This window comes from Macroventuria anomochaeta, assembly GCF_010093625.1.
Source record: "Macroventuria anomochaeta strain CBS 525.71 unplaced genomic scaffold BU25scaffold_14, whole genome shotgun sequence".
In the NCBI taxonomy this organism is placed as follows: domain Eukaryota; kingdom Fungi; phylum Ascomycota; class Dothideomycetes; order Pleosporales; family Didymellaceae; genus Macroventuria; species Macroventuria anomochaeta.
Genome location: NW_022985375.1, coordinates 61,984 through 85,149, shown reverse-complemented (window position 1 = coordinate 85,149; position 23,166 = coordinate 61,984). Strand labels below are relative to the sequence as shown.

Sequence of the window (23,166 nt, the reverse complement as noted above, 5' to 3'; positions counted from 1 at the left end):
GTTTGGACGACCAGCGCACGCGTCTGAAACACTCTAGGTTGTTCTCACCGCATGCACAAGCTCTCCCCACAACAGCCTCAATCTGCAAGTCTACTCCTCGCAAGCCCTCTGGAGTGACTCGCTTCCCTCTGCCCTCTCTGCATTGGGAGTGACGATCGATTCACCGCTGCGTACCCCGCCAAGCACCAACAACTGCACCCGCAGCTCAACATGGCGGACGAAGATGTACAGACTCGACATGCATTGATGTGCATGCAACGGCGCTAACACATGTAGGGCGCGTCTCCCCGCGAGCTCATCCTCGAAGCGTGCCGCCGCAACAACACCGGCCTCCTCGAAGAAACAATCGCCGACCTCGCATCCTCCGCGTCGAAGAACGGCAAGCAGCCCGCGGAATACGTTGCGCAGGTGCTGAACGAAGCGAGAGATGGTTTGGGGAACGGGTGTCTGCATGTCGCTGCTACGTACGGGAGCTGTACGTCCTCACGCTCCCTGAGCCCACCAATAACGGAGTTGGTCACCAGGATGGGAAGATGCTAATATAGTGGTTTGTTGGTTCTAGATGAGATCCTCGACGTCCTTCTCGACCAAGAAGGCCTCGAAATCGAGCTCACCGACCGGATCGAAGGCGACCTGCCCCTCCACAAAGCCGTGCGCTACGTCAACTCGCTATCCAAAGCCGACTGGCCCGCCGGCTCGCCCATAGTCGAAATCCTGCTCGACGCCGGCTGCGACCCGAGGATACGGAACAAGGCGAAGCTGAGGCCCGTGGAGCTGGTGGATCCGAGGAATACTGAGCTGAGGGAGGTGCTCAGGAAGGGCGAGTTCGCGATGATGATGGGGGGTGACGTCGTTGAGGATGATGAGGGGCCGGCGGGGAGTGCGAGTGATAGCGAGTGATAGCGAGTGGTAGCGAGTGGTAGCGAGTGGTAGCGAGTGGTAGCGAGTGAGGGGAGAAGAAATCCGGGGGATGTGGGTTCTGTCTTATAGAGCGGATGCATAGCTATACACGAACTGTAGACCCGTCCTTCCTTGCACGCTTGGCGTTATATTCAGCAATGCATACTTCAGTCATTCACGCCACTCGGCTCTCTCCAAGCAGGCTCTCACTTTGTAGCGACCACGAACCCAAGTGACCAAGGTCTGTTCTGTGTCGCCCTCCTTCCTGTCCTTTCTGCCCGCGCTGGTCCATCGCGGCGTCCGCTGGTGGGTATTGTCGTCTCCATAGCCTAACCATCCTACAGATTCTTTGAAACTTCTCAAGTTTCCCGAGTGCCTCAGTCCTGGTTCTGTGCCTGATCAGCCGATATCCCTCTCCCCATTCCTCCTCAAAGTTCACTCACCGCAGGCGGCGGTCCAACCGGCCTCACCATTCTCTCCAGCAGCTGCACCCTCGTCTTCTCCCTCGGCTGTCCCAGCCCAATACTCATGTACTGCAGCAGCGGCGGGTGGCCAACATACGAGGAAAGCGAGTCGCGCGCGATGTTCGATGTCCATTCGTGTTTTGTCGTGTCTGCGGACCCGATGCCGATGTAGCGCGCTTGCAGCGCTTCGAGTTGTTGCTGTGCACGGAGTTTGTCGGCCATGGTGTGAGAGGCGTGGGGATGTGTGGGGGGTTTGGTCGGTGTTGTGGACGTTGAGATTGGGTGACGGGGAGAGGGAGAGGTAGAGGGAAAGGCGGAAAGTTGCATGTGCATGTGAGTTTATCGATAAGGAAACCGCGAACCCAGGCCAATGCGACCACGCAATGGTCGTGTCGTAACACTCACACACCACCTATCACCAAAGTCCACTGTATCCAGACCTCTGGATCAACGTCGCATTATCCGCAACTACCACACGACCACAACAATGGCCGCCACAGACACATTCAGCCGCCCCAGACTACCAACACCAGGCCTCTCCTCCTCACCCACCTCCCCTGTAATCGACTACTCCCCACACACGGTCCCCTACAACGAGGACTTCGAAAACGACGTGATGAACACCGTCCTCCACGGCCCCTCGAATCCCTCACCGCGGCGTCGAACCGAAGAAACACCAATGATCTCCGCCTCCGACCTCCCCATCCCACTAGCCTCACATCTGCGCACGCACCCCTCCCCAATCCCGGGATTATTCCTGACGCACGTGAACGGGTACCATACTGGTGGGATCGGGCCGAGCGCGCACATCGTGGGTGAGTTTGCAGAGCGGTTTGTGAGGGAGAGGGGGCTTGGGAGTGGGGATGTGGAGGGGCTGGAGAGCGCGGTGAGAGAGGAGGTCGGAGGGAGGATGGAGGAGGTGAGGTGTAGGATGAGGAGGAGGAAGGAGGCAGTTAAGGAGAATGAGAGGGTTAAAAGGGAGTTGGAGGATTTAGCGTTGCAGAGGCAGGCGGAGTTGAGAGTGTTGGAGAGGATGAAGGGGAAGCGTTGAAGAGAGGTGGTTCGCAGTGGAGACACGTTTTTAAAGAGGAAGACTGTGGATTATGGGCCGCGGAGAATCTGACGGTCTGCACAAGTCTGAAGCTCGGAAGGCAGGATAGAGGCATGGAGGGCACACGCAGACACACGACGCTCGAGAGGACATGTTCAAGAGCTGAACTAGATCCCAGACGGCGACACATCTAGATCTTTCAAGCACGAGGAAGATACGGCTGGCATACGTTGCGTTCAAAGAATGATCGATTGCCCGACACTCAATAGCGATCAAAGGATTTCAATCAGATGATCTCACTATCACGAAAAGGCGCAATATGCTTTCGCTTTGTATCTCACAGAGAAAGAGACACGATCTGTTCATGTTGGTCAATTTGACCGTTCAACAACATCAAGCCGAGGGATGAGCTGCAGCTCGAAAGCTATGGCCAATAACGTCATAACTCAATGATCACCACTGATTGTGACCTTTGACACGCAACACTGCGCCAACAATAGACGCAAGGGAAAACCATAGCTGCATTTGAGGCCCATCGTCTTGCCAGATAGCAATGGCGGCCGCCCAACCATCGTGGCTGCCTCCTTGAGCATTGTTTGCTGGCCGCGACTGCCGTATCTTGAGGACCCACACCGCGACTTTCACACGACCTGCAAATTCCAATCCACGACCACAACACAGCAGGTCACATGCCAGCAGCTACTAACAATGCCTCCTTCGCCTGCTCTCACGACTCAGAAGTCAGGTTCCAAGTTTACAGGCTTCGCTTGGTACATCTTCAAACTTAGCTTTGGACTTTTTAGCCTTGCGACTACCTGGGCTACCGTCGCGTGGAAGAATGGCGTCTTTCAGCCAAAGGACACAGATGAAGAGAAGCAGGAGCTCGAGGCTGGTAGGCTCAATCTCCACGCGCGATTGATTTAACTACTGACAAATGTAGCTCAGCAAAAGTACTGGAGTCTCGACCACGAGCCACTCCCAGGCTTCAGACATGCTTTCTTCAGCACCTCGACCGGTGTCAATATCCACTATGTCGTCAATTCGAACGCCGACGCCCCTCCATTGCGCAATTTAGCTTTCTTTGTACACGGTTTCCCAGACTCGTACTTGCTATGGCGACACATCCTGCAAACCCCAGTGTTGCAGCAATCACATACACTCGTCGCCGTCGATCTACCTGGATATGGTGGTAGCGATAGTCTGCCCAACTATGGGCCGTATGAGATGCTCGAAGCAATGACGGAGTTTATAATCGGTGTGAGGAAGCAGTTCCTGCAGGAAGATAGGAAGTGTGTGGTGGTCAGCCACGACTGGGGAGCACTTGTCTGCGCCAGACTTGCATCTGAGGCGGGTGAGTTGGCTGATCGCTGGATCATTACGAGTGGAATCATCGTAAGTCATCAGCATATTCATGTCACAGCATAACCATCATTCTAACAACTGAAAGCCTCACGTGACCGCCAACAATACGTTCTCACAATGGACATTAGCGCGTCAAATGCTGCGCACATGGACCAGCCATCCCTTCAACACTGCCCTGCTCAAGAACGCTCTCCGAGCGCTCAAGCCAGTGCTTTCGCAGTTCAGCCGCTCCTTCTATATCTTCTGCTTCCACCTACCTGCGCCTCTCGACTCTTTCTTCACCTCCTTCGGCAACTACTGGTTCCTGCGCGTCATGCACAGTCTCGGTCTCGGCCCACATGAGAAGGGTGACAATCTGCTTACCAGACTGGATCCCAAGGCTGCCGCAGAGTCAATGTGCATGTCCACAGGTCCGGCGTTACCCCAATTGCTAGACCAACCAGTCGGTGGCCCTACAGGCCGGTACGGCGAGTCAGTACGACGCAGGATCAAGGACCGCGGAATGTCGGAGAAGATCAGGATCTACCGCGAGGGTCTCTTCATTGGGCGGTGGGAGAAATCTCTCGAGACCACCGCTGCCCTATTCGAGCTTCGCTCTGGTAACGATCGAGCTTCTGGCGCTGCTCCTAGAGGCTCACTGAAAGCACCGACTACACTAGTGCTTGGGGAGCGCGATCCGGCTTTCGACTTGAAGCTGGCGCTTGACAATGTGAGGGACTATTTAGTGAAGGGGAGTCAGGTACTGGTTGTTAAGGACGCAGGGCATTGGATGCCTACTGAGCCTACGGCTAGAGTGGTGTTGGAGCAATTGGTCCTGTGGGCTTTGAGCGAGGAGTCTGGCGTGGGGAAGGCGACGCCGTTTGCTGGGATGCTCAACGTCAAGGTCATCGAGGAGCTCTGAAAGCCTCGAGTCATTGTTTCTACTCGGAGATTTCGTTGCCAGGAGCAGTGATGTTCGCAGCTACGAAGAAGTTCCCGAATCGGACCTGGGAGCTGGTGATTGCAAACCTTCGAGCATCAACGCCCTTCCACGACACTTCGGCCTATCGTCGATCATTTTCTTTTACTCAAGTCATCTCAGTCATTCACGTTCGACGATAAGGCATCCAATGGAAAGCTAGTATCTGGTAAACGGCGGTTAATTGAGGTGTCGTTCATCAAGGTCCCACTCGTATCAACACATAACAAATCAGAGAGGACACCGCACACAGCTCCCGTGCCTGCATGAGGGCGAGACAGGAATTGACGGAAATACCGAGTGGGATGATCATGCAGCTTGACGTTCAGGTACTTCGTACCCCTCACTGCCCCACCATCACCAATACTCATACATGCAGATGAGTGATTTGTTGAACCGAGCTCGGCGGTACCAAGAGGTAGGTATAAAAAAAAGTATCTTCGCCTTTTGCAACGAAATCTCAGGCTTCACAACCAAATTGACCGATTTTTATCTTATCACTTTACGACAGCACCACAACATCCACCGGTACGATGCCGTGAAGGAAGCACATGGGGCACAATGCCCTTTCTCCTCTTCGGAGGGGTTATCACGGTCAAGCAACGTCGACATGACATCGACAGGTATTTGCTCAAATCTGAAGCATGCATGGCGGGTGTCCAAGCTCGTCTCCAATCCTTCGTATCTGTCTGGGGACCTCAACATTCCCCTCACAGGCATGATGTCTTGACAGACACGATGGGTTGAAGACGGGCCTGTTCTGAGATTATACCGTTTAAACTTGATCTGGATAATTCCAGCGAAAGGACTAGCTGCTTCTTGATCCCCCTCCCTACGCCTCTGGCGTACTGACTTTCCCAGCTTTACGTGAGATTAAGCCAGCATGTCTACTGACAAGATTACCTTTTTGACCAACTGGTCTGTCCATAACACCAGACCATCATGGATGAGACAGGACTGATGGAAAATAGGCACGCCACCCCGTACCACGCGCCCCTCTACCTCGCCCAAGCGAAGGGCTACTTCAAAGACGAAGGCGTCAAAGTCGCGCTCCTCGAGCCCAACGATCCCAGCGTACATCCCCTCCCTCTCCTATCTCTCTACATCACTGACTGGAGTAGGATGTTACCGAGATCATCGGCTCCGGCAAAGTCGACCTCGGCTTCAAAGCCATGATCCACACGCTCGCCGCCTCCGCGCGCGGCTTCCCCGTGACATCGATCGGCTCTCTGCTCAATGAGCCGTTCACGGGCGTCGTGTACCTGATGTCCTCGGGTATCACGCCGGACTTCACCACCCTGAAGGGAAAGAGGATCGGATATGTGGGCGAGTTTGGCAAGATCCAACTCGACGAGCTCACCGCGCATTACAGCATGCAGCCATCTGACTACAGCGCTGTGCGCGTGGGCATGAATGTGACTAAGAGCATTATCAACGGGGATATTGACGCCGGTATTGGTCTGGAAAACGTGCAGATGGTGGAGCTGGAGGAGTGGCTCGTCTCCCAGGGTCGTTCGCGCGAGGAAGTCAAGATGCTGCGTATCGACGAACTGGCTCAGTTGGGATGCTGTTGCTTTTGCAGCATCCTGTACATCGGCAATGATTCCTTCATCACCGCCAACCCAGACCAAGTCCGCGCGTTCCTGCGCGCATGCAAGCGCGCAACCGATTTCGTCCTCGCCTCCCCCGATCAGGCGTGGAAGGAGTTCGTCGATTTCAAGAGCAGCATCGACACCCCCACGAACCGCAAGATCTTCGAGCGCAGCTTCGCCTACTTTAGCCCAGATATGCAGAATGTGCAGCGCGACTGGGAGAAAGTGACGCGCTACGGCAAGCGCCTCGGCGTCCTCGATGAGTCCTTCGCCCCGAACTACACCAACGAGTATCTGCAGTGGGGACTTGAGGCTGACAGCACTGACCCCACGGGCGACCAGAAGAGGATGGTTGTGCTGCAGCAGGGAGTCAAGGAGGATGGCGGTTTTAAGCGCCTTGAGAGTGTTGCGGTCAAGACGATTGTTGGTGCTGCTGCGCCTGCTGAGGCTTAGACGGTGTGTTCTGATGCCGATTAGGAGGTTGAGATAGAATCAATAAACTAGTCACTCGTTTACATGTTCGATTAGTGCGCAACTGCTATGCTCCGGCTGTGATGAGATGGCGTATGGTATGATATTGACATATGAGGCCGATTGCGAGGAGGTCAGGACCGCTCTTTGGAGCAACCGGATTGTCGAGAAGGTGATTTCGACAATCAATCCAGAATTGGGCGATGACGCCAGTCTGCTGAAATGCGCGCAATCATCGCAGTTCTGGCATCGATTATCCAGAACAAGAACAAAGACATCACTGCTGTGCAACGACCGCGCAGCAGTGCGGAGGAGGCCAACATTGAACAATATACCCGGTGCGCAGCGTACAGATGATGGAGAACCAAATGACGGCTAGAGCGGTGCACAGAAGTCTACTGAAGACGAGGAGGACGACCTCACTCAAGAGGGACACGGTCGATCAGCCTGTTAAGTCGGGTTGTAATGCCAAGGTCTCCTTCAACACCCAAATTGGCTGAGGGCGACGAACAGCGTCTTGACGGATGTCTACGGCAGTCACGATGTCAGCATATAATCTGCAAGCCTCGCTCCCCAACAACAATCTTCTCTCTTCGTGTGATGTTCTGCTCAACTGACAGCCCAGTGCTCAGAGAAACTGAACTTCCTCATTATTGCCTGCGGCCCTCGAAACAATGGGAGGCATTCGATGCTAGTCTGCAGCTTTGTCATGACTAAACAAAGTATACGAGGATTACAACCATATCTGCAACTACTGAGCAGAACCTGTAGGCGCGCTGAGAGCCTCCAGCAGTCCTTTCCGCAGCTCACCGCATTCGCTCGCAAAGACCATGACAGCGCTTTGCTGTTTTGCAACAATAGCAGACGGGTCCTGGTCATATGTGTCCAGTGCCAGCAGCTCTGATCTGCGAGGTAGACTTGCTACCCGTTGCTTTGCGAGCTCACTGGGCATTGCTGGCATCCTCGCCCCATTGTGCGTATTCAGTGTTGATGGGAAATCCTCGGAGGATTGTCGGTCGTTGTAGGAGTGGTGGGAGTTGGAATGGGCAGAGTAGGCTGCCAATATAATCCCGTAAAGCATGTTGGAGGACATGTTAGAGGTCAGCTCGCAAATCTGCAAGTAGACGAAGGACTGCCAAATACTTCACTCAAAAGACTCGATTGTCAAAACATCTACTAAAGACCTACAGGCTTAGCTGTACATCGCTGAGACTGGTGAGTGCTGCGTCCTCGTGATACCATCTCTTGACATCCAGTTAGAGACCTCCTTGATACTCCTCCATATCAGGCAGGAAGGGCCTGCTTCTCCAATGCGTTGTCGTGGATTCTGTGGCCATTCAAGCCTGCTCGCTCATCCTGTGACCTATGATAAGTCATTGCGTTGCAAGGTGAACGTGTGACTTGATTAGCACAGGAGAAGTTCTTTTCGAAGCCGTGCTCAAAACGCCGGGAGTACACCGGAACCGGTCCAGCCTTCAAACGTCTCTCAAGGACCGAGCCGCTGACGAGTGGGAACGCAACCCGACCTCGCTGTCAACGCTATGGCCCAGCTACCGAAGCCTAGGTTCGTGTACATCGGGTATGGCTATAGAAAATGAAGCTTAACGTGACGGTTTTGCAGGGATGCACAGAGCAGTGAGTGTACAAGACGTAGTGTGACAATCAAAAACGATGGCCAGGGTGCCACGAGCAGCTGCGCTGGAAGCATGTTGTTCTTGTAGTGACAGTCTGAATGGAGATAGCTCTGTCTCGTGAATGGAGGTAGCTCTGTCTCGTACTTGCCGCACTCAAGACTGCAATGGCCGTTAGCCTACGGCACTGTTTGCTTGCTTCTTCATTCTTTCCACTGCAACGCTGTTCACGCTCTGGCCGCAGGGAGTGATGATCGTGCCCTTTTCGCCGTGGTGCATGCGCAGGGCTGCCTCCCGAAATTAAGCAGGGTATCTCTGAGCCAAGCACGAATCACAGCGCTCCAGGCCCTCGAGCTGCCTCCCCTTCTCACCCGCAAAACAACTCCTTCGCGTCGACAGCTCGCAGGACTCACGAGGCAAACTCAGCTACTGGACGCTGGGCAGAGTGCGCTGCAGAGTCGTTCGGTCGTTACCAGTCACTTGTGTCTCTTTGTTTTCGCAGTTTGCTTTTTCTAATTCGCGCGCGCAGCAGCTGCAGGGAACTGGCTTGTGTCCCGGCCTCGTGCATGCAACCCTCCCCCTCCTCATAATCCTCCACGCGCCTCCTCACTTGCTGGACCCTCTATCTATCCACTCTTCTTCACAACGGCTTCGGTCGACGTCCTCGAGGGTCTCTCCCGTTCCCGCGGCTGTCGCCAACACAAAAACGTTTCTTACCACGATCATTCCAGACAAGCGCCTCGTCTCTTCCCTGTACTCGAAACATTTCACAACGTCGTCATCGCAACCAATACCTGACTCGCTCGCCCACCAAACACTACTTCTTCGCTCTCAAGAGCTGAGACCGCGTCTCTGTTTTGCCTGACTGCAGCCAGCAGCACGTCCTATGGCTGCCCTTGCGTCGTCTCGTCAGCCTGCGCCAGTCCAACAGTTAACACCGCCCAGCAGCTCGCACGGCGCAGGAGGATCGTGGGAGTTCGCTGTGCCACTGGACGGTTCGGTGCGTTTGCCCTTTTCTTCTCCTCCTTTTGTGTCACCGTGGCACAGAATTTTGGGTCAGGGATCGCCGCTACTGGCACTACTGTGGTGGTCAGCGATGCACGACAGTAGCGCGAACTCAACTTATGGCTCCCCAAAACCCAAGAGCTCCACGCTTCCCCTCACACCAAACAAAATGAGACGCTGCTGACAACGTTTTCCAGAGGCAGTCCTACGATCAAGAAGCCTTCATGTCCGGCAGTTCAGTGCCCGCGTACGCCAACCGCCAACCGCATACCTCGCAAGCCAATGGCTTCGCAAAGCCCGTTCGCTCGACAACCTGGGAGTCGCAAGGCCAGTATGAGGACGACAGGGTGATGCAAGCGTCGGGACGTGCAAGCTCACTGCACAAGAAGCCAAGTCGAGACATTATTGCCAGCGGCGAACAAGACGGCGCACATGGCAAGAGCAACACCAAAGGCAAAATGGGGCCTCCAGCATCGGTCAGGGGCCGCGGTGCGAACAAGTCTGCCGCTGGAAGCCCTATCGATCCGGAAGCAGACCAGAGCAACTGGATCCACCGAGACAAGCTGAAGGAGATCGAGATCAGGGAAATGGAGGAGGCTGGTTTCAGAGTTGGGCGCACAAGCAGATCGAACAGCCGGTCGCGGAGGACACGAGACCGCACCAACTCTGAGCTTGCTGAGGGGCTGCAGAATGGCGATGACCGCTACGAAAGACGCGTGGTGTCTCGTATACCTGCCGAAGACGAGGAAACTCTACACGAACAGCAGTATCATGCATGGAGTCCAGCAAGTAGCGAGGGCCCAGCACCAGAGATGCAGCCACCGTCGTCGCGAACAAACCACAACGTGAGGCCTAGTACGTCTCGCATTCCTCTACCGAAAACGAGCGGCATACCTGTACCGGCAGCAGTTGCAGATCGGGAGGCACCGCTGCCGAGATCACGAACGAGCAGCGCCAACTGGAATGGAGACATTGCTGCTGCTGGTGCGCGAGTACGCAGCGGAAGCATGGGAAGCCAGGTACTTCTCGACGACATTACAGACGACAGGAAGCATGGCCACACCCGCAACAACTCCTCTTCAGCTAGCGCGTCGTCGATGAAGCAACCTCCCAGATCGCCGGTCAAGGCGAAGACGCCAGGTAAGCCAGCGGCTGCTGCGGGCGCCAGGAAGACTAGCACCACAACAAAGACTACGTCCAAGACGAGACAGGTTTCGGGTACAAACAAACGGCCTGGCACGAGTGGAAATGCTGTCTCTCGTCCGACCACCGGCCACCGACCTGAAGGAGAAGCGCCTTGGATTGCGACCATGTACAAGCCGGACCCACGTCTTCCGCCAGACCAGCAGATCATCCCCACACACGCAAAGCGAATGCAACAAGAGCAATGGGAGAACGAGGGCCGAGTCGGGTCCATGTATGACACAGACTTCCGGTTGCTCAACACCGAAGAGATGGGAACTCAGCGTCTGTCTCAGATCGACCCTGTTGCGCTCGAGAAGGAGAGGGAGAGCGGCCAGTGGCCTCTTCCAAGCCCAGAGAAGCAGCCTTCACCGTCAGACGAGAAGCATGAGCCCATGGCCGACAAATCTCCGGCAGTTGAGCAGCCTCAGTTCAAGCTCACGCCAACGATCCCGCAAAGCCCTCTCGTGCCCTCGCCGAAGCCCGCGTCAGTCAAGCGAGTGCCTAGCGAGAAGCCCAGAACCACCCGAGTTCCGGAGCCGAGCGAAGAGACCCCCGAGAAGAAGGGCAAATGCTGCATCGTCATGTAGCATCCGTTCCTGCATATACCCATTTCCTTCCCATCTCCACAATATACTGCCGACCAAATCGTTTCTTTCATGTACATGGCGTTCGAGCGCGGGGTGGCTATACCTTTTGCCTTCTTCCCCCACCTCTGTATTACTGGGTTCATAGCGTACAGCGTCCCACTTAGTTTCTTTTCGAGTTATTATTCCAGATCATCGTACCCTCTACATCCGGTGGTGGACCGGTGTTTGCATTTCTAGATATAGCACCGCCTCAAGATCCACGCATCCAACGACTTCGCTGTCGATGAGCACACGCGCTCCGCTGTTTTGTCTGTAGACACAGGCTGAAGCGAATGGGAGCAAATCTTTCTATCTACGTAGGAGCCCTGAGGCGAACGGAGCAGTAGCTTTAGGCGAACGGAGCAGTAGCTTTAGGCGAACGGAGCAGTAGCTTTAAACGAGGCACGGGCGAAAGAGACAGCCGAGGCTGGCCCAGAGCTGTATCGAGACAAGCTGCGTTGAGTGTGGCAGAATGTATAGACACTCAACGAACCACATCTTCGAAGCGTTGCCCGCTTGTTTCCTTCACACGGAGTGGTTTCTTTTTGCCCGCTTGTGTCCGTCACATGGAGTGATTTCTTTCGTGCTCAACGACGGCTTCAAGACTCGCTGGTTGACACGCAGGTCGTGCATGTGAATGTGGCTTAGTCAGGTCTGTCAACAGACCCTCGTGCTCGATTCTTTTCCGGCGGGACGTCACGTCGCTCCAAACATTTTGCCGATCAGAGCAATTCGCAAGCTTACGACCCCCACTCACCGCCAAACAGCTCCTCTGTACCCGCTTCCATACGTCACCTGCGATCGCGTGAACAGCCCTGCTTCGCTTGCGGGACTGGCACTCGCTAACCCATTCACCGTGGCGTCGATCAACACCCTCCTCGACGACGTGAAGAAGTCGTTGCACTTCTTCAAGAATCATCCCGCGCTTTCCACCACGGTCCCTCCTGTTCACGTGGACGAAGAGAATACGGACACGGTCAGCAAAATCATCCACACTCTGCGCGTCGCCGAGATCGCAGACTTTGTCACGAACCCGCGGTTCGACGACCGTTCGTACCTCACCACCCTTGCTATCGGACTAGCTGCTGTCTTCGTTGCCATGTCGTGGTTCTCTCGCGCCGGCGGCAGCTGGGGCGGACGCTTTTCACCCTTCGGCCGCCCAGGCGCATCGCCCAACTCCGGCGTTGTGAACGACTCGGACTTTTCCTACATCACAAACGAAGACTTGCGGAAGAACAACGGGACCGCGCCGGAGATCGTTGACTGGGACGACAAGAACCCAGAGCGCGAGACGGACGTGGTGGTATTCAAGGAGAAGAGGACGCATTACCCGACCCACTTCCCTGCCCACAGCATACGCGATGGAGATCTGAAGATCGGCACCGTCAGGCAAGCAGCTGCAAAGAAGCTCGGCATCGACGATGCCCGCCGGATACGCATGTTTCACAAGGGCCGCAATCTGAAGTTCGACGAGCGGACTGCGCGCGAAGAAGGGCTCCGCGGCGACGGCACAGGCAGCGAGATTCTCGTCACAGTCGGCGAAGCGCCCGCCGGCGGCCTCGCCCCAGGGGCAGACGAGACCGCACCCCAATGGAGCGACAACGAGGGCTCCGACTCGGACGACGTCGACTCAGGCGCAAACGGCTCCGGCAAGAAGAAGTCGAGAAAACGCGGCGGCAGGAAGAGTAAGAAGAAGGGCCCAGCGCCCGCCTCTGGCTCCTCAACACCAGGCTACTCCTCCGCCGCCCCCGCTGGCGCCGAGTACCTCCCCATCCCCTCGCACATCGGCGGCCCGCGCCCATCCTCCACGCCCCCACAGCCAAAACCCGCGGCGACCCCGCTGACAGTAGCTGGCAAGCTCGATGCTATTGCCAGCAAGTTCCACACCGAGTTCGTCCCGCTGTGCGTGCAGTTCATGAGCAATCCCCCAGAAGAGAAGAGCAAGAGGGACTTTGAGTACAAGAAGCTGAGCGAGACCATCTTGACGCAGATCATCTTCAAGCTGGATGGTGTGGAGACAGAGGGCGACCCGGATGCGAGGGCGCAGAGGAAGGCATTGGTCAAGGAGGTGCAGGGTATGCTGAGCAAGCTGGATGAAGCGGCTAAGCAGTCGAATATGTAAATTGGGTGTATACAAGAGGTCAAGGCAGACCATGTTGTGTGGCGCCGCTGTCTCGATGCCTGTAGATCTCGGCATCGATAGAATGTAGGAGCTACTGTTGACAACAACGAGACGCGTTCTCTCCACTCTGTTACCCGAAAAGTGCTCTTCAGTTCTGCGTTTGCGATGCGTTTGCTCATAGCCGCCAGATTGTGTGCTTGCCAGACAGAGCAGGCACGCTAAGACCTTGCCTTACAGCAAGCTCACCCTCATTCCACTTCTCCTTTTCTACCCACGTTGTACCCAACACACCCACAGGACGGTCACACTACTACAACAGGTGACATTCCTCGCCATTCTGAAACCCTCCCAACTGCGCCGTCCTCGCTCTCTGTTTTCCAAAAGTGCTTTTCAGACACGCACCTCACAGTGTGACAGGTACACGCTTATGGCTGCAGTCTGTGAGTCTAGACGCGGTTGTGATCGGGAGCTTCAGGAAGAACGAAGGAAGTGGGGAAGACGATTCGACACCTACCGCACTGAGACACTGCACCCAGAGTGAGACAGGAAAAACTCTTTTCAATCGATCTGCACGGCTGACCCGGTTTTGGCATTTTCGTCAAGCCGAAAGGAGAGGCCATCCAGAGCTTCATAGCGAAGCGGTGCATCATGCAGTCTGAGCTTGACGAGGATTTCGATGATGGCGAAGGGAGAGGCGCTGTGCGCACCAGCGAGGTTGCGAGGTTCCAACGGGCTGTGCGGTCGTTTGCGCGAGTACCTCACGCTTCGCTACGATGGCTTCGAATCAACGGGAGTTGAGGGGCCGAGCATTCACGGCACGGTCAATAAGCTCCAGCGGCGTGGGGTGACGGTCAAGGGTTGAAGCGTCGATGCAACATTGGATGCCGCTCTTGGGCGGAAGTGTTCGAAAAGCCGTTTTTTTTTTTGAATCGGAAGTAAAAATTCGCCACTGTCCCTCTAGACAAACGGTCATATCAAAGTCAGATGTATATTCGGAAATCATGACAAATCCGATGCGTATCGGTATCGTCTTCACCACCCAAACGTCTCATCATACCAATACACATCATGCCCCTTCTTCACATACACCTCCACACTCCTCTTCAAATCCTCCGTCAACCTCTTCGGCCCGCAACAAATCACCGCCGTCCTGATTCCCCGGCTAAACACCTCATCCACAATCCCGCCCATTTTCGGTTGTCCACTCTTGACAGTCATGCCCTTCCGCGGCCGCTCCATCTGCTCCTCCATACTCAACAACTGCTCATTCTCCTGCATCTCGAACTGCTCGCCCTCGTCGTCGTCGTCCACAGCGAAGATGGGACTTGTCGATGGAGCAGTGTTGTGGGAGCCGCCGGAGGGACGGGTGACGTAGACCTCGACCGTACTCGCTTTATTCAACAACCCATTCCCCACCGCCTCTTCTCTCGCCTCATCCCTTTCATCCTCACCTTCAGTCTGAGTGTCGGGGAACGCCCACTGCGTGTCGGCGAGTTTCTGCACCGCCCAGACAAACCGGACTTGTGTTGCGCCGGGCGTGGTATCGTGGTACTCCGCAATAGCGCGGTACAGCGGCATTACAAACGTCGCGCCCACGCCTCCAGCCACCAGCAGCACTTTATCAAAATCACTCAGGTCCGGGAGCCGGTTCGATGCACCGTATGGGCCCTCGAGCGCAATGGGTAAGATCGGTATGTCTCCTGTTGCGGTGGGTAACATTGGGAGCCCGCTACCTCCCTGCGCGAGTTTCTGCGCGAGCGCGCCGAGGTGCTTGGTATTCCCGTTGAGTGTGCGCGCGACGAGGAGGAGTTCCCGGTCCACGGCGGGAAGCGAGGCGATGGTGAAGGGGTTGGATTTGTTCACCATCAACCATTGCTGATAGTAACTCGGCGCCTTCGCGCTGCCCCAGGGGCGCGTGAGGTAGACGTGCTGACCCGGGTGCCAGTCCAGGGCTGCGTGGTTGTCGGGGAGCGGAATGCGGATCTGGACTAGGTTGGTGCCGGGCAGGAGGCGCAGAGTGCCTTGGTACATCTTCAGCCGTATGGCACGGAAGATTAGGTGTAAGCATTCTACTATGATGATTTGGTAGACGTAGAGCCGGATATGCGAAACGTGGAGGTACATGGGCACGATGATGAAGTTTGCGATGGCGATGTGCGAGATGTAGAAGACGCGATAATTCCTTCGGCGCACGAAGCCGAGTGCTGTTGTGCTGATGGCGGCGAAGAGGGTCAGAGAGAAGATGCCGAAGATGACATCCCAGTCTTTGATGCGTTTGGCGAGGAAGCCGGACATGGCGAAGAAGACGAAGTAGAAGACTGCGTGCAGGATGAAGAGCAGGTAAACGATGCGGCCGAGGATTTGATGGGCGGCTTTGAGCTGCTCGTGCGAGAGACGCGTGATCCACTGGACTGGCGAGTATGGTGTTCGCATAGCGAGAAGGTAGTGCAGAGGAAGCTGTGAGGCTCCAATCTGGCCGAAGCGCTTGGTCAGATGAAGATAATCTACGACGGTCAGGAAATCGATGCTGTTTGTTCAACACTCGTTCCGCTTACCAGGCGAAGTGTTGACAAAACACAGATAGAGTAGCCACGCGGTCCATAGTGTTCCGCCAATCCACTCTCCTCTTGTCCCCCAATCCCCTCTCTGAACTACATCTTTCTGCATCCACCACGTCGTCCTCGCATAGCGACTATGCAGACTCTTTAGCCACCCCAGGGTCTTCTCTCTGCCCTTGTTGAACGAAGGTGACTTTGGCTGCTCATAGCGCATGCCTTTGGTGACGATCCACCTGATGCCGAATGACATCTGGAACAGTACGAAGATGATCAGAACAGACCATTGCGCCGCGAAACCGTAATAGTCGAGATTCTCGCGGCGCTGGTGCTTCTGCTCGTCATTCAAAGGCTCGAACGAATACCCAAGGGCCCAGTATGACTTCGAGTCCACCTCTTGATGCCCTTCGTGTCGCCGAAAGAGATCCATCACGAGGTAACTGAGATGTGGCAAATGGAAGAGGTGCAATGTGGCACCTACCACATGTCACAGACGCCCGAGGCCCTGAGTACCACAAAAGACAGGTGGCCGACGATGTCGATAACTGTAGGAGAGAAGCGCAGCTGTTGGTGAGATGGCGTAACGTGCATGAAGCTGACAGAAGTAGCTTGCGTGCTCGGACTGAACGGACACTTGATAGCGCCGGGATCTGTCAAAACTTGCTCACTGCCCGGCGAGGATGCATGGCACGATGTCAGACTGCCTCCACCGAGTCGTGTGCAGTTATTCGGAACAGTACATGTTGTGAGAGGGAGTGTAGATGCATAACCAACAGTGGTGCGCCAATTGAAGGTCTCCAATTCCGCGTTCGTCAGCTAGCGGCGGCCCTCATGACCCCTGCCCGCAACCTGGGAACCGCCGCCAAACGTGGCTGGACCCTGCATCCGCATCATCCGTGGGACAGCGGCCTCAAGACAGGCTCATATATGAGATCACAGCATACGACTGCTCGCCATGTCATCGAGAATTCCGCTCTGGCTCGACTGTGTCCGTACTCGCTCGCGACTCTAGCAGCACCCGTATTGACGAGTTCCAGGACACGGGTCACGATGTAGGAGCAGTCCGCTGCCATGAATTGCTATCGCTCACTATCGCTCACTATCGCTCACTGTGTACTTCAGGATGCATATGCCCTCCTCCTCAGCGCTCACGATCCGCGCGCCGAACTCCTAGGCGTCAGCACCGTGCACGGCAACGCCGCCCTCGATCAGACCACCTTCAACACACGGGCCATACTGGAGGCATTAGGAAGACGCGACGTGAAGGTCTACCCTGGCGCTGCGAAGCCAATCGTGCGCGATGCAGTCCATGCAGCCGACATCCACGGCGAGAGCGGCCTGGACGGAGTGACACTGCTGCCGCAGCCCGTCGAGCCGGCCGTCGCCGATGTCGACTACCTCGAGGCCATGCATCGAGCGCTCATTGCGACACCACCCAACACTGCATGGCTGGTGTCCACTGGCACCTTGACCAACATCGGGCTGTTGTTCCAGAAGCACCCAGACGTGGCTCGCCATATCAAGGGCCTAAGCATCATGGGTGGTGCCGTAGGGAACCGGTTCACAGATGCCCCGATGGGCAAGGTCAAGGGCGAGGGCGAGCGCTTCGGCAACTGGACCGCCTATGCTGAGTTCAATGCGAGTAGCTGGCAAGAACACCATCGCAGGGCTCAGGGCTAATGGACACAGATCTATTGCGATCCCGAAGCATCGCGTTTCATCTTCTCGCACCCCGTTCTCCGGCCAAAGACGACCTTGATCCCTCTGGACCTCAGCCATCAGGTGCTTGGCACACAGGCGGTCCGCCGCTCCTTGTTGTACGGACAGAGGGCTGAGTTCGATGTGGATACAACACGGCTCCCGTCTGCTCTACGAGCCTTGTTCGCCCAGATCATGGCGTTCTTCGCAGGAACTTATGCAGAGGTCTTCTCAATCACCGAAGGCCCACCCTTGCACGACCCTCTCGCCGTCGCCGCAGCCCTCTATCCCGACATCTTCGACGACAGGGATGGCGAGCGCTTCCGCGTCGACATCGTTACAGAAGGCGTGCACTCCCTCCACCAGTCTGAAGTCGGAGAGCTCGGTAGGACAAAGGTCTCAGCACTTCAGCCAGGCGAGGGCGGCTGCAGGATTCCGCGAGGCGTTGACCGCGACAAGTTTTGGGGCCTCGCAGAAGATGCTCTAAAGCGTGCAGATGCTGTCAGTCCGATGCCGCAGCTCTCTCGCGAAGACTTGGAAAAAGATGGCGTCTTTGTTGGGATCGATTGAAAGAGCAGGTCGCTTCCATGGCGCCTTCCCCACCACTGCCTCCTTCCCATTTCTCTACCTCATCATAGACGTCAAGAAAGACAGCCACATGCACCCGCCATCCTCGCTTGCGATCTTAGCCATGTAGAAGAGCCGCAGTTCCCACAACTCTTGCAATTAGCCTTTTACCCTGTTAGCGCATCCCGAGTCGTTCACAACACCGATGTTTCGCTCTCCACCCGCCGAACGATCATCCTAAGAGTCGCTAACCTCCGCGCGGAGTGACGGAGACTTGCGGGGTACAGCCGTTGCCGCTCCTCTATAGCCGAATGCTCGTCATGCTTGTTCATCGCATCGTCCTCTTCATACTGAAGAGAAAGCGAAACCACACGCGTATGCGCTCTGAGATACATTTCTGCACCATCGAGACACAAGATTGCTATCACATAGATAGCTGTCCAAACCCTTTCATAAAGCACCACGTGTTTTGTTTTGCAACCCGGCTATATTCAGTGAGCTTATATTGAAGCCAGGAACAACCGCGCCTGGCTTACTACAATCGGTATCGACTAATGCATACCCTGGTCACTTCCCAGCCTAGCGCTTCTGTACCTTGCTTCAACGGTAGTGTTCTCCTGTTCGTAGCCATGAGATCCACGGCCTGGCCTGGTCCTTGGGTAGCTTCCACGTTCAATTAACCGGATGAATTGCTTGTCGTGCAGAAGGATGCATTGCCGGGACTTGGGCATTGCTTGTCGTGACCAAGCATGCATCTTGTGGCACATAAGAGTATATATATATATATATATATATATATATCGACAGCCTTCCCGACGATCAAAGAATCAGCTCTTCATCACAGCTCCTTCCGCTTCTCAAGTAGTCGTCTGGTCCTACAGCCAACATGAAGGTCACCCTCGCCCTCTCCCTCCTTCCTCTGGCTATCGCCTCGCCAACGTACCCAGCCTCTCAGAAGCCCAAGCCAGCTCCAGGTCTTGCCGACCTCGCGAAGAAGGCAGGCCTGAAGTACTTCGGCACAGCGATCGACAACGTCGTCCTCGACAACAAACAATACACCGACATTGCCTTCAACAAGTCCGAGTTCAACCAGGTCACCCCCGCCAACGGCCAGAAATGGGTCAACATCGAGCCATCCCGCAATGTCTTCAACTACACTCTCGGCGACCAAATCGTCGTGCCCAGCAAGAAAGCAGGCCAGCTGCGCCGCTGCCACAACTTCGTCTGGCATCAGCAGCTCCCCACGTGGCTCACATCCCAAAAGTGGAGCAAGCAGGAGCTCATCGACATCCTCGAGAACCACATCAAGAACGAAGCCCGCCACTACTACAACGACTGCTACGCCTGGGACGTGGTCAACGAAGCCTTCAACGACAACGGCACGTACCGCTCCGACATTTGGCTCGACACCATCGGGCCGTCTTACATCGAGTACGCGTTCAAATTCGCGCGCAAGTACACCGCGCCGGGCACGAAGCTGTACTATAACGATTACAACATGGAGACTGTGAACAACAAGACCCTCGCTGTGCAGGCCCTGGTCAAGGACTTCCAGAAGCGGCGCGTCCCTATTGATGGAATCGGTCTGCAAGCGCACTTCGTCACCGGCAGCTCGCCGAGCTACGACCAGATCCGCGCGGCGCAGCAACTCTACACGTCGCTCGGTCTTGAAACCGCGCTCACGGAGTTGGATGTGCGCACCGCGTTGCCCGACGACGCGACCAAACAGGCCACCCAGGCGAAGAACTATGCTGACTCGGTTAAGGCATGTGTGGATGAGGAGCGCTGCGTCGGAGTCACAGTTTGGGATTTCTGGGACCCCGTGTCGTGGGTGCCGTCCACCTTTCCGGGGCAGGGGAATGCGACGCTGTACAACACTGATTTCAGCCGCAAGCCGGCGTACTATGCTGTTGCGGATGTGCTGAAGGCTGCTGCGAAGTAGAGGGTGTGTTGGAAGGGGATTTGTAAAGTAGCAAGTTTGAAGAGAGTACGTTGCTTCTGTGGCGTGGTTTCATGTTCTCGTGATGAGAGTGAAGTCGTTTCTCACTTCGCTCCGGCACCTGTGACTCCCTCCCGGGCTTCATACAAGATTCTCGATCTCTCAAGATTTGGACTTGCGGCACTCACGGTGGGATTCTCGAGGAGACACACAAGATGTCCAAAATCATCGAAAAGATGTCAATGTGCTATCATTTCGAACTTCTCTTGTAGAAACATCAATCTCTCTGTCAAACGACCCTCGGTAAGAGGATGAAACAGTGAAGAAAACGTCACCGCTGAAGACAAACGAAAAGGCCGCGATCCTGCTAACCACAGTAAAAGAAAGCGACTAGGAACCGACTAAAGGACAACAAACCAAGGAAAAGGAAGCCCGGTTTGCGCAATCTGCGGTGAACAGACCAGAAGATGGTGTATTTCCACACCTTTCAAACAGCCACAAGAGCGCTCGCCAGCACTCCCTTCAGCCGCACCAACTGCTCGAGGAGCTATTATCCACGACTGATGAGGTCTTGAAACGGGAAGATCGCGTAGCTCCCTAAGACGAAGCCCCTCGATCATGCCTGCTCGATGTTGGATGTACGCGCGGAGTCGAGGAGCGCCACGATGCAGCGTCCAACAACGGGTTGCGCAGCACAATAGAACCCCAGAAATGAGTGGAATTGGGCTCCACAGAGCTCGGCGCTTCCGACCGTGCGACTCTGCTAGTGGGTGTTGTCAAGACTCTGTCGAACACCAACGACACTGCAGACCCATCAACACGAAAAGTGTCTTCGACCAGCTCAGCCTAACCACATGGCACTGAGTCCGCGATTATTGAGCTCGTTGCGACTCTGGATGGTGCAGAAACCAATGTACAACTAACACAAATTATGAACACGAGTCTCAGCGAGCTACTCGAAGACGAATTGACTCTTCTGAATGACCCAACAGCACTCAAAGCGATGATATCTGACCAAATTGTGGACTATTTTGCTCAGGTCAACATCGTACGTCTGACTGGATGCGTGGTTCCTGACAAAGAGGAGCCGCTGCAGCATATGCAGATGCTCTCGGACAACGAAATGCTATGGTCCATCGATGGACATTGTCTGTGTCCAACATCCTCTCCTTTCACATCGTATATGCTTGAAGTAGCCACACCCTCCGAACGCGGCAATCGTTAACCTACAATGCCATATGGCTTCCAAAGAGTAAGTTACAAGCTTCCACCGTCATCGTGGCTTTGTAGAATCACGATACTTCGAACGGAGTCCTTGATCTTGGTGTTCTGGATCAGGCTGGTGCACAGTGGAGTTTCCTGGGGTATCAAATAAAGTTTCACAGCTGCGAGTTGCTGTTGTTCAGATCGCTGGTGATGCCAAAATCAGGTTCCACGGCAGGAGATATTGCCGACATCCGAAAAATGGCATTCAATGATGTCGTGTCAGGCGGACAGAACTGAGGTGATGTTTTGAGGAAATGTTAGCAGCATTCATTATTACGATTACCATGAGCTCAATTGTTAATGATGAGAAGCGGTCGTATGTGCACGCCCGCAATCTCGGTTCTACGTTTGGAACATGTTGGACTCGTTCGGTGCCCGCGCATCACAATCGAGGGGTGAGGTCGTGTTCACGCACGCCTTGTTGCTGCTTGTGTTGTTGACGCTTGGCAGAGTTCTGCTCTTCCCGGTCGAGTCTTGGAAGATGCGGAGAATGCGGGACAAGAGACTAGAAATCGGACACATTGCAACACAAGCACCAAGGCGTCCGCGCTCTTGGGGTTTATCGGTTAAGCCCTCATACACAAGGCCTCCGTCTTCGCATTCGGGTTGTGGCGGTGCGTCTGCAGTATGTAGCCGAACATTCTGTAATCCAAGCCGGCCCTCAATGCCGTTTGCGAGAATATAGCAATGTTGATCTGTGGTATTTGACGAATTCTGATATCCAAGCATGGCTGACGAAAATGCAGTGGTTCCAGGGGCGCTTGACGGAGTCCAATGTTCGAAGTTCGGACGTGCCAAGGTATGACTTCATACTGCTCCCCACTATCTCCTCCAGCTCGTGTGAGTGGTGCCCTGAGATGCCAAAGCAGCACGAGAAGGAGAAGTGTGGTGTTAGCCGCACATGCGCCACGTGCAGAGTGGTGTGGCGTACATAATACGGTTACACGATAGTGGTGTCGCTATTGGAACTTGCCCTGCAGTAGGCGATATTTTATTCAGCGGCTGTTTGAGTAGTGAGCGATCTGCCCAGTAAGGATGAACGACCCGTCGAAGTTCAATATAGCAGGGAAAAAACCAAGTCGAAGTCGCGTCACCAGAGTGACATCTGACATGATATCAAACTGGAGATGCGACAATGTGCACTGCACCCTGACAGACCTTGGGAATAGAGTTAGCTCGCATTTCTTTTCGTCCGTTAATTATTCGTGGTTGCAAGCAGATAAATGCTGGTTTGGCCCATATATTGACATGTCGTAACTCATGAAAGCGAGCGAATGGAAAGATGGAAACCGGCCATGCGGATTCCCCTGGATTTGCACAGCCTGGATGACCAAAATTCGCTCAGGTCTTGGCTGGAGACGACAAGAAACCAGGAGTCTGGGCACTTGGCACTTTGCGGAGAAAGTGGCCAAGACGAGCGGGATCACGGCGCTGGCAGTTGTGCTCGGGGTCGTCATGCTCCCTTTGATGGATCCACCAAATCGAAGTGGATGATGGTGGTCGATTTGAATGAGGCAGAATTGCAGGCGTTTATCGTCATCAGGGCTGCGCAGCCTCTCTTGCTCCTGTTCAGCCATCAGCTGATCATGAAAATAGCTGACTGCCTCCTCGGTCGGCTACGCGAAACAGGAACAGCGGATGTCATTGGCGGCATCTGGCGGTGCGTTTGACTGAGGAGAGTGCGAGGTGGGCAGAAGAAAGCAACCGGGCAGAAAGGGGTACTCTGAAGGCAGTCAGTGTTCAGTTGAAAGAAACGACCACCTCCCTCTTCTGG

General features: G+C 55.1%; 11 protein-coding genes across 11 annotated transcripts; 8 read left to right on the top strand and 3 right to left on the bottom strand.

Annotated features, from left to right (window-relative positions):
- The first annotated feature begins 37 nt into the window (after positions 1-37).
- Positions 38-1,055, top strand: BU25DRAFT_410171 (ankyrin repeat protein-like protein). The gene is made up of 3 exons (XM_033706219.1): positions 38-225; positions 277-475; positions 563-1,055. Exons 1-3 carry the CDS (start codon positions 211-213, stop codon positions 898-900), a joined length of 552 nt encoding a protein of 183 aa, XP_033562243.1. The 5' UTR covers positions 38-210; the 3' UTR covers positions 901-1,055.
- Positions 1,056-1,114: 59 nt separating this feature from the next.
- BU25DRAFT_38958 (splicing factor 3B, subunit 5) lies at positions 1,115-1,671 on the bottom strand. The gene has a single exon (XM_033704524.1). It carries the CDS (start codon positions 1,584-1,586, stop codon positions 1,329-1,331), a length of 258 nt encoding a protein of 85 aa, XP_033562242.1. The 5' UTR covers positions 1,587-1,671; the 3' UTR covers positions 1,115-1,328.
- A 102-nt stretch (positions 1,672-1,773) lies between these two features.
- Positions 1,774-2,845, top strand: BU25DRAFT_410169 (uncharacterized protein). The gene has a single exon (XM_033706218.1). The coding sequence runs from the start codon at positions 1,852-1,854 to the stop codon at positions 2,413-2,415; it is 564 nt and encodes a 187-aa protein (XP_033562241.1). The 5' UTR covers positions 1,774-1,851; the 3' UTR covers positions 2,416-2,845.
- A 61-nt stretch (positions 2,846-2,906) lies between these two features.
- BU25DRAFT_410168 (alpha/beta-hydrolase) lies at positions 2,907-5,129 on the top strand. The gene is made up of 3 exons (XM_033706217.1): positions 2,907-3,307; positions 3,356-3,807; positions 3,863-5,129. Exons 1-3 carry the CDS (start codon positions 3,124-3,126, stop codon positions 4,676-4,678), a joined length of 1,452 nt encoding a protein of 483 aa, XP_033562240.1. The 5' UTR covers positions 2,907-3,123; the 3' UTR covers positions 4,679-5,129.
- A 489-nt stretch (positions 5,130-5,618) lies between these two features.
- Positions 5,619-6,780, top strand: BU25DRAFT_340062 (NMT1-domain-containing protein; the record flags this gene model as incomplete). Its single annotated transcript, XM_033702795.1, has 3 exons — positions 5,619-5,653; positions 5,707-5,809; positions 5,857-6,780. 3 exons carry the CDS (start codon positions 5,619-5,621, stop codon positions 6,778-6,780), a joined length of 1,062 nt encoding a protein of 353 aa, XP_033562239.1.
- A 621-nt stretch (positions 6,781-7,401) lies between these two features.
- Positions 7,402-7,891, bottom strand: BU25DRAFT_490705 (uncharacterized protein; the record flags this gene model as incomplete). Its single annotated transcript, XM_033711507.1, has 1 exon — positions 7,402-7,891. One exon carries the CDS (start codon positions 7,889-7,891, stop codon positions 7,550-7,552), a length of 342 nt encoding a protein of 113 aa, XP_033562238.1. The 3' UTR covers positions 7,402-7,549.
- A 1,276-nt stretch (positions 7,892-9,167) lies between these two features.
- Positions 9,168-11,544, top strand: BU25DRAFT_38866 (uncharacterized protein). The gene is made up of 2 exons (XM_033704485.1): positions 9,168-9,429; positions 9,632-11,544. Exons 1-2 carry the CDS (start codon positions 9,316-9,318, stop codon positions 11,204-11,206), a joined length of 1,689 nt encoding a protein of 562 aa, XP_033562237.1. The 5' UTR covers positions 9,168-9,315; the 3' UTR covers positions 11,207-11,544.
- Positions 11,545-12,095: 551 nt separating this feature from the next.
- On the top strand, positions 12,096-13,352 carry BU25DRAFT_312034 (uncharacterized protein; the record flags this gene model as incomplete). Its single annotated transcript, XM_033702148.1, has 2 exons — positions 12,096-12,182; positions 12,258-13,352. Coding segments are annotated over 2 exons (1,182 nt in total), but the record flags the coding sequence as incomplete, so codon positions are not given.
- A 904-nt stretch (positions 13,353-14,256) lies between these two features.
- Positions 14,257-16,667, bottom strand: BU25DRAFT_410164 (uncharacterized protein). Its single transcript, XM_033706216.1, has 2 exons — positions 15,923-16,667; positions 14,257-15,871 (listed from the first exon to the last, which is right to left on the bottom strand). The coding sequence occupies exons 1-2, from the start codon at positions 16,350-16,352 to the stop codon at positions 14,400-14,402; spliced, it is 1,902 nt and encodes a 633-aa protein (XP_033562235.1). The 5' UTR covers positions 16,353-16,667; the 3' UTR covers positions 14,257-14,399.
- A 150-nt stretch (positions 16,668-16,817) lies between these two features.
- BU25DRAFT_38832 (Inosine/uridine-preferring nucleoside hydrolase) lies at positions 16,818-18,344 on the top strand. The gene is made up of 4 exons (XM_033704472.1): positions 16,818-16,910; positions 16,960-16,974; positions 17,045-17,560; positions 17,612-18,344. Exons 1-4 carry the CDS (start codon positions 16,878-16,880, stop codon positions 18,188-18,190), a joined length of 1,143 nt encoding a protein of 380 aa, XP_033562234.1. The 5' UTR covers positions 16,818-16,877; the 3' UTR covers positions 18,191-18,344.
- A 729-nt stretch (positions 18,345-19,073) lies between these two features.
- On the top strand, positions 19,074-20,129 carry BU25DRAFT_457911 (glycoside hydrolase family 10 protein; the record flags this gene model as incomplete). Its single annotated transcript, XM_033710155.1, has 1 exon — positions 19,074-20,129. One exon carries the CDS (start codon positions 19,074-19,076, stop codon positions 20,127-20,129), a length of 1,056 nt encoding a protein of 351 aa, XP_033562233.1.
- Between the last annotated feature and the right edge of the window lie 3,037 nt (positions 20,130-23,166).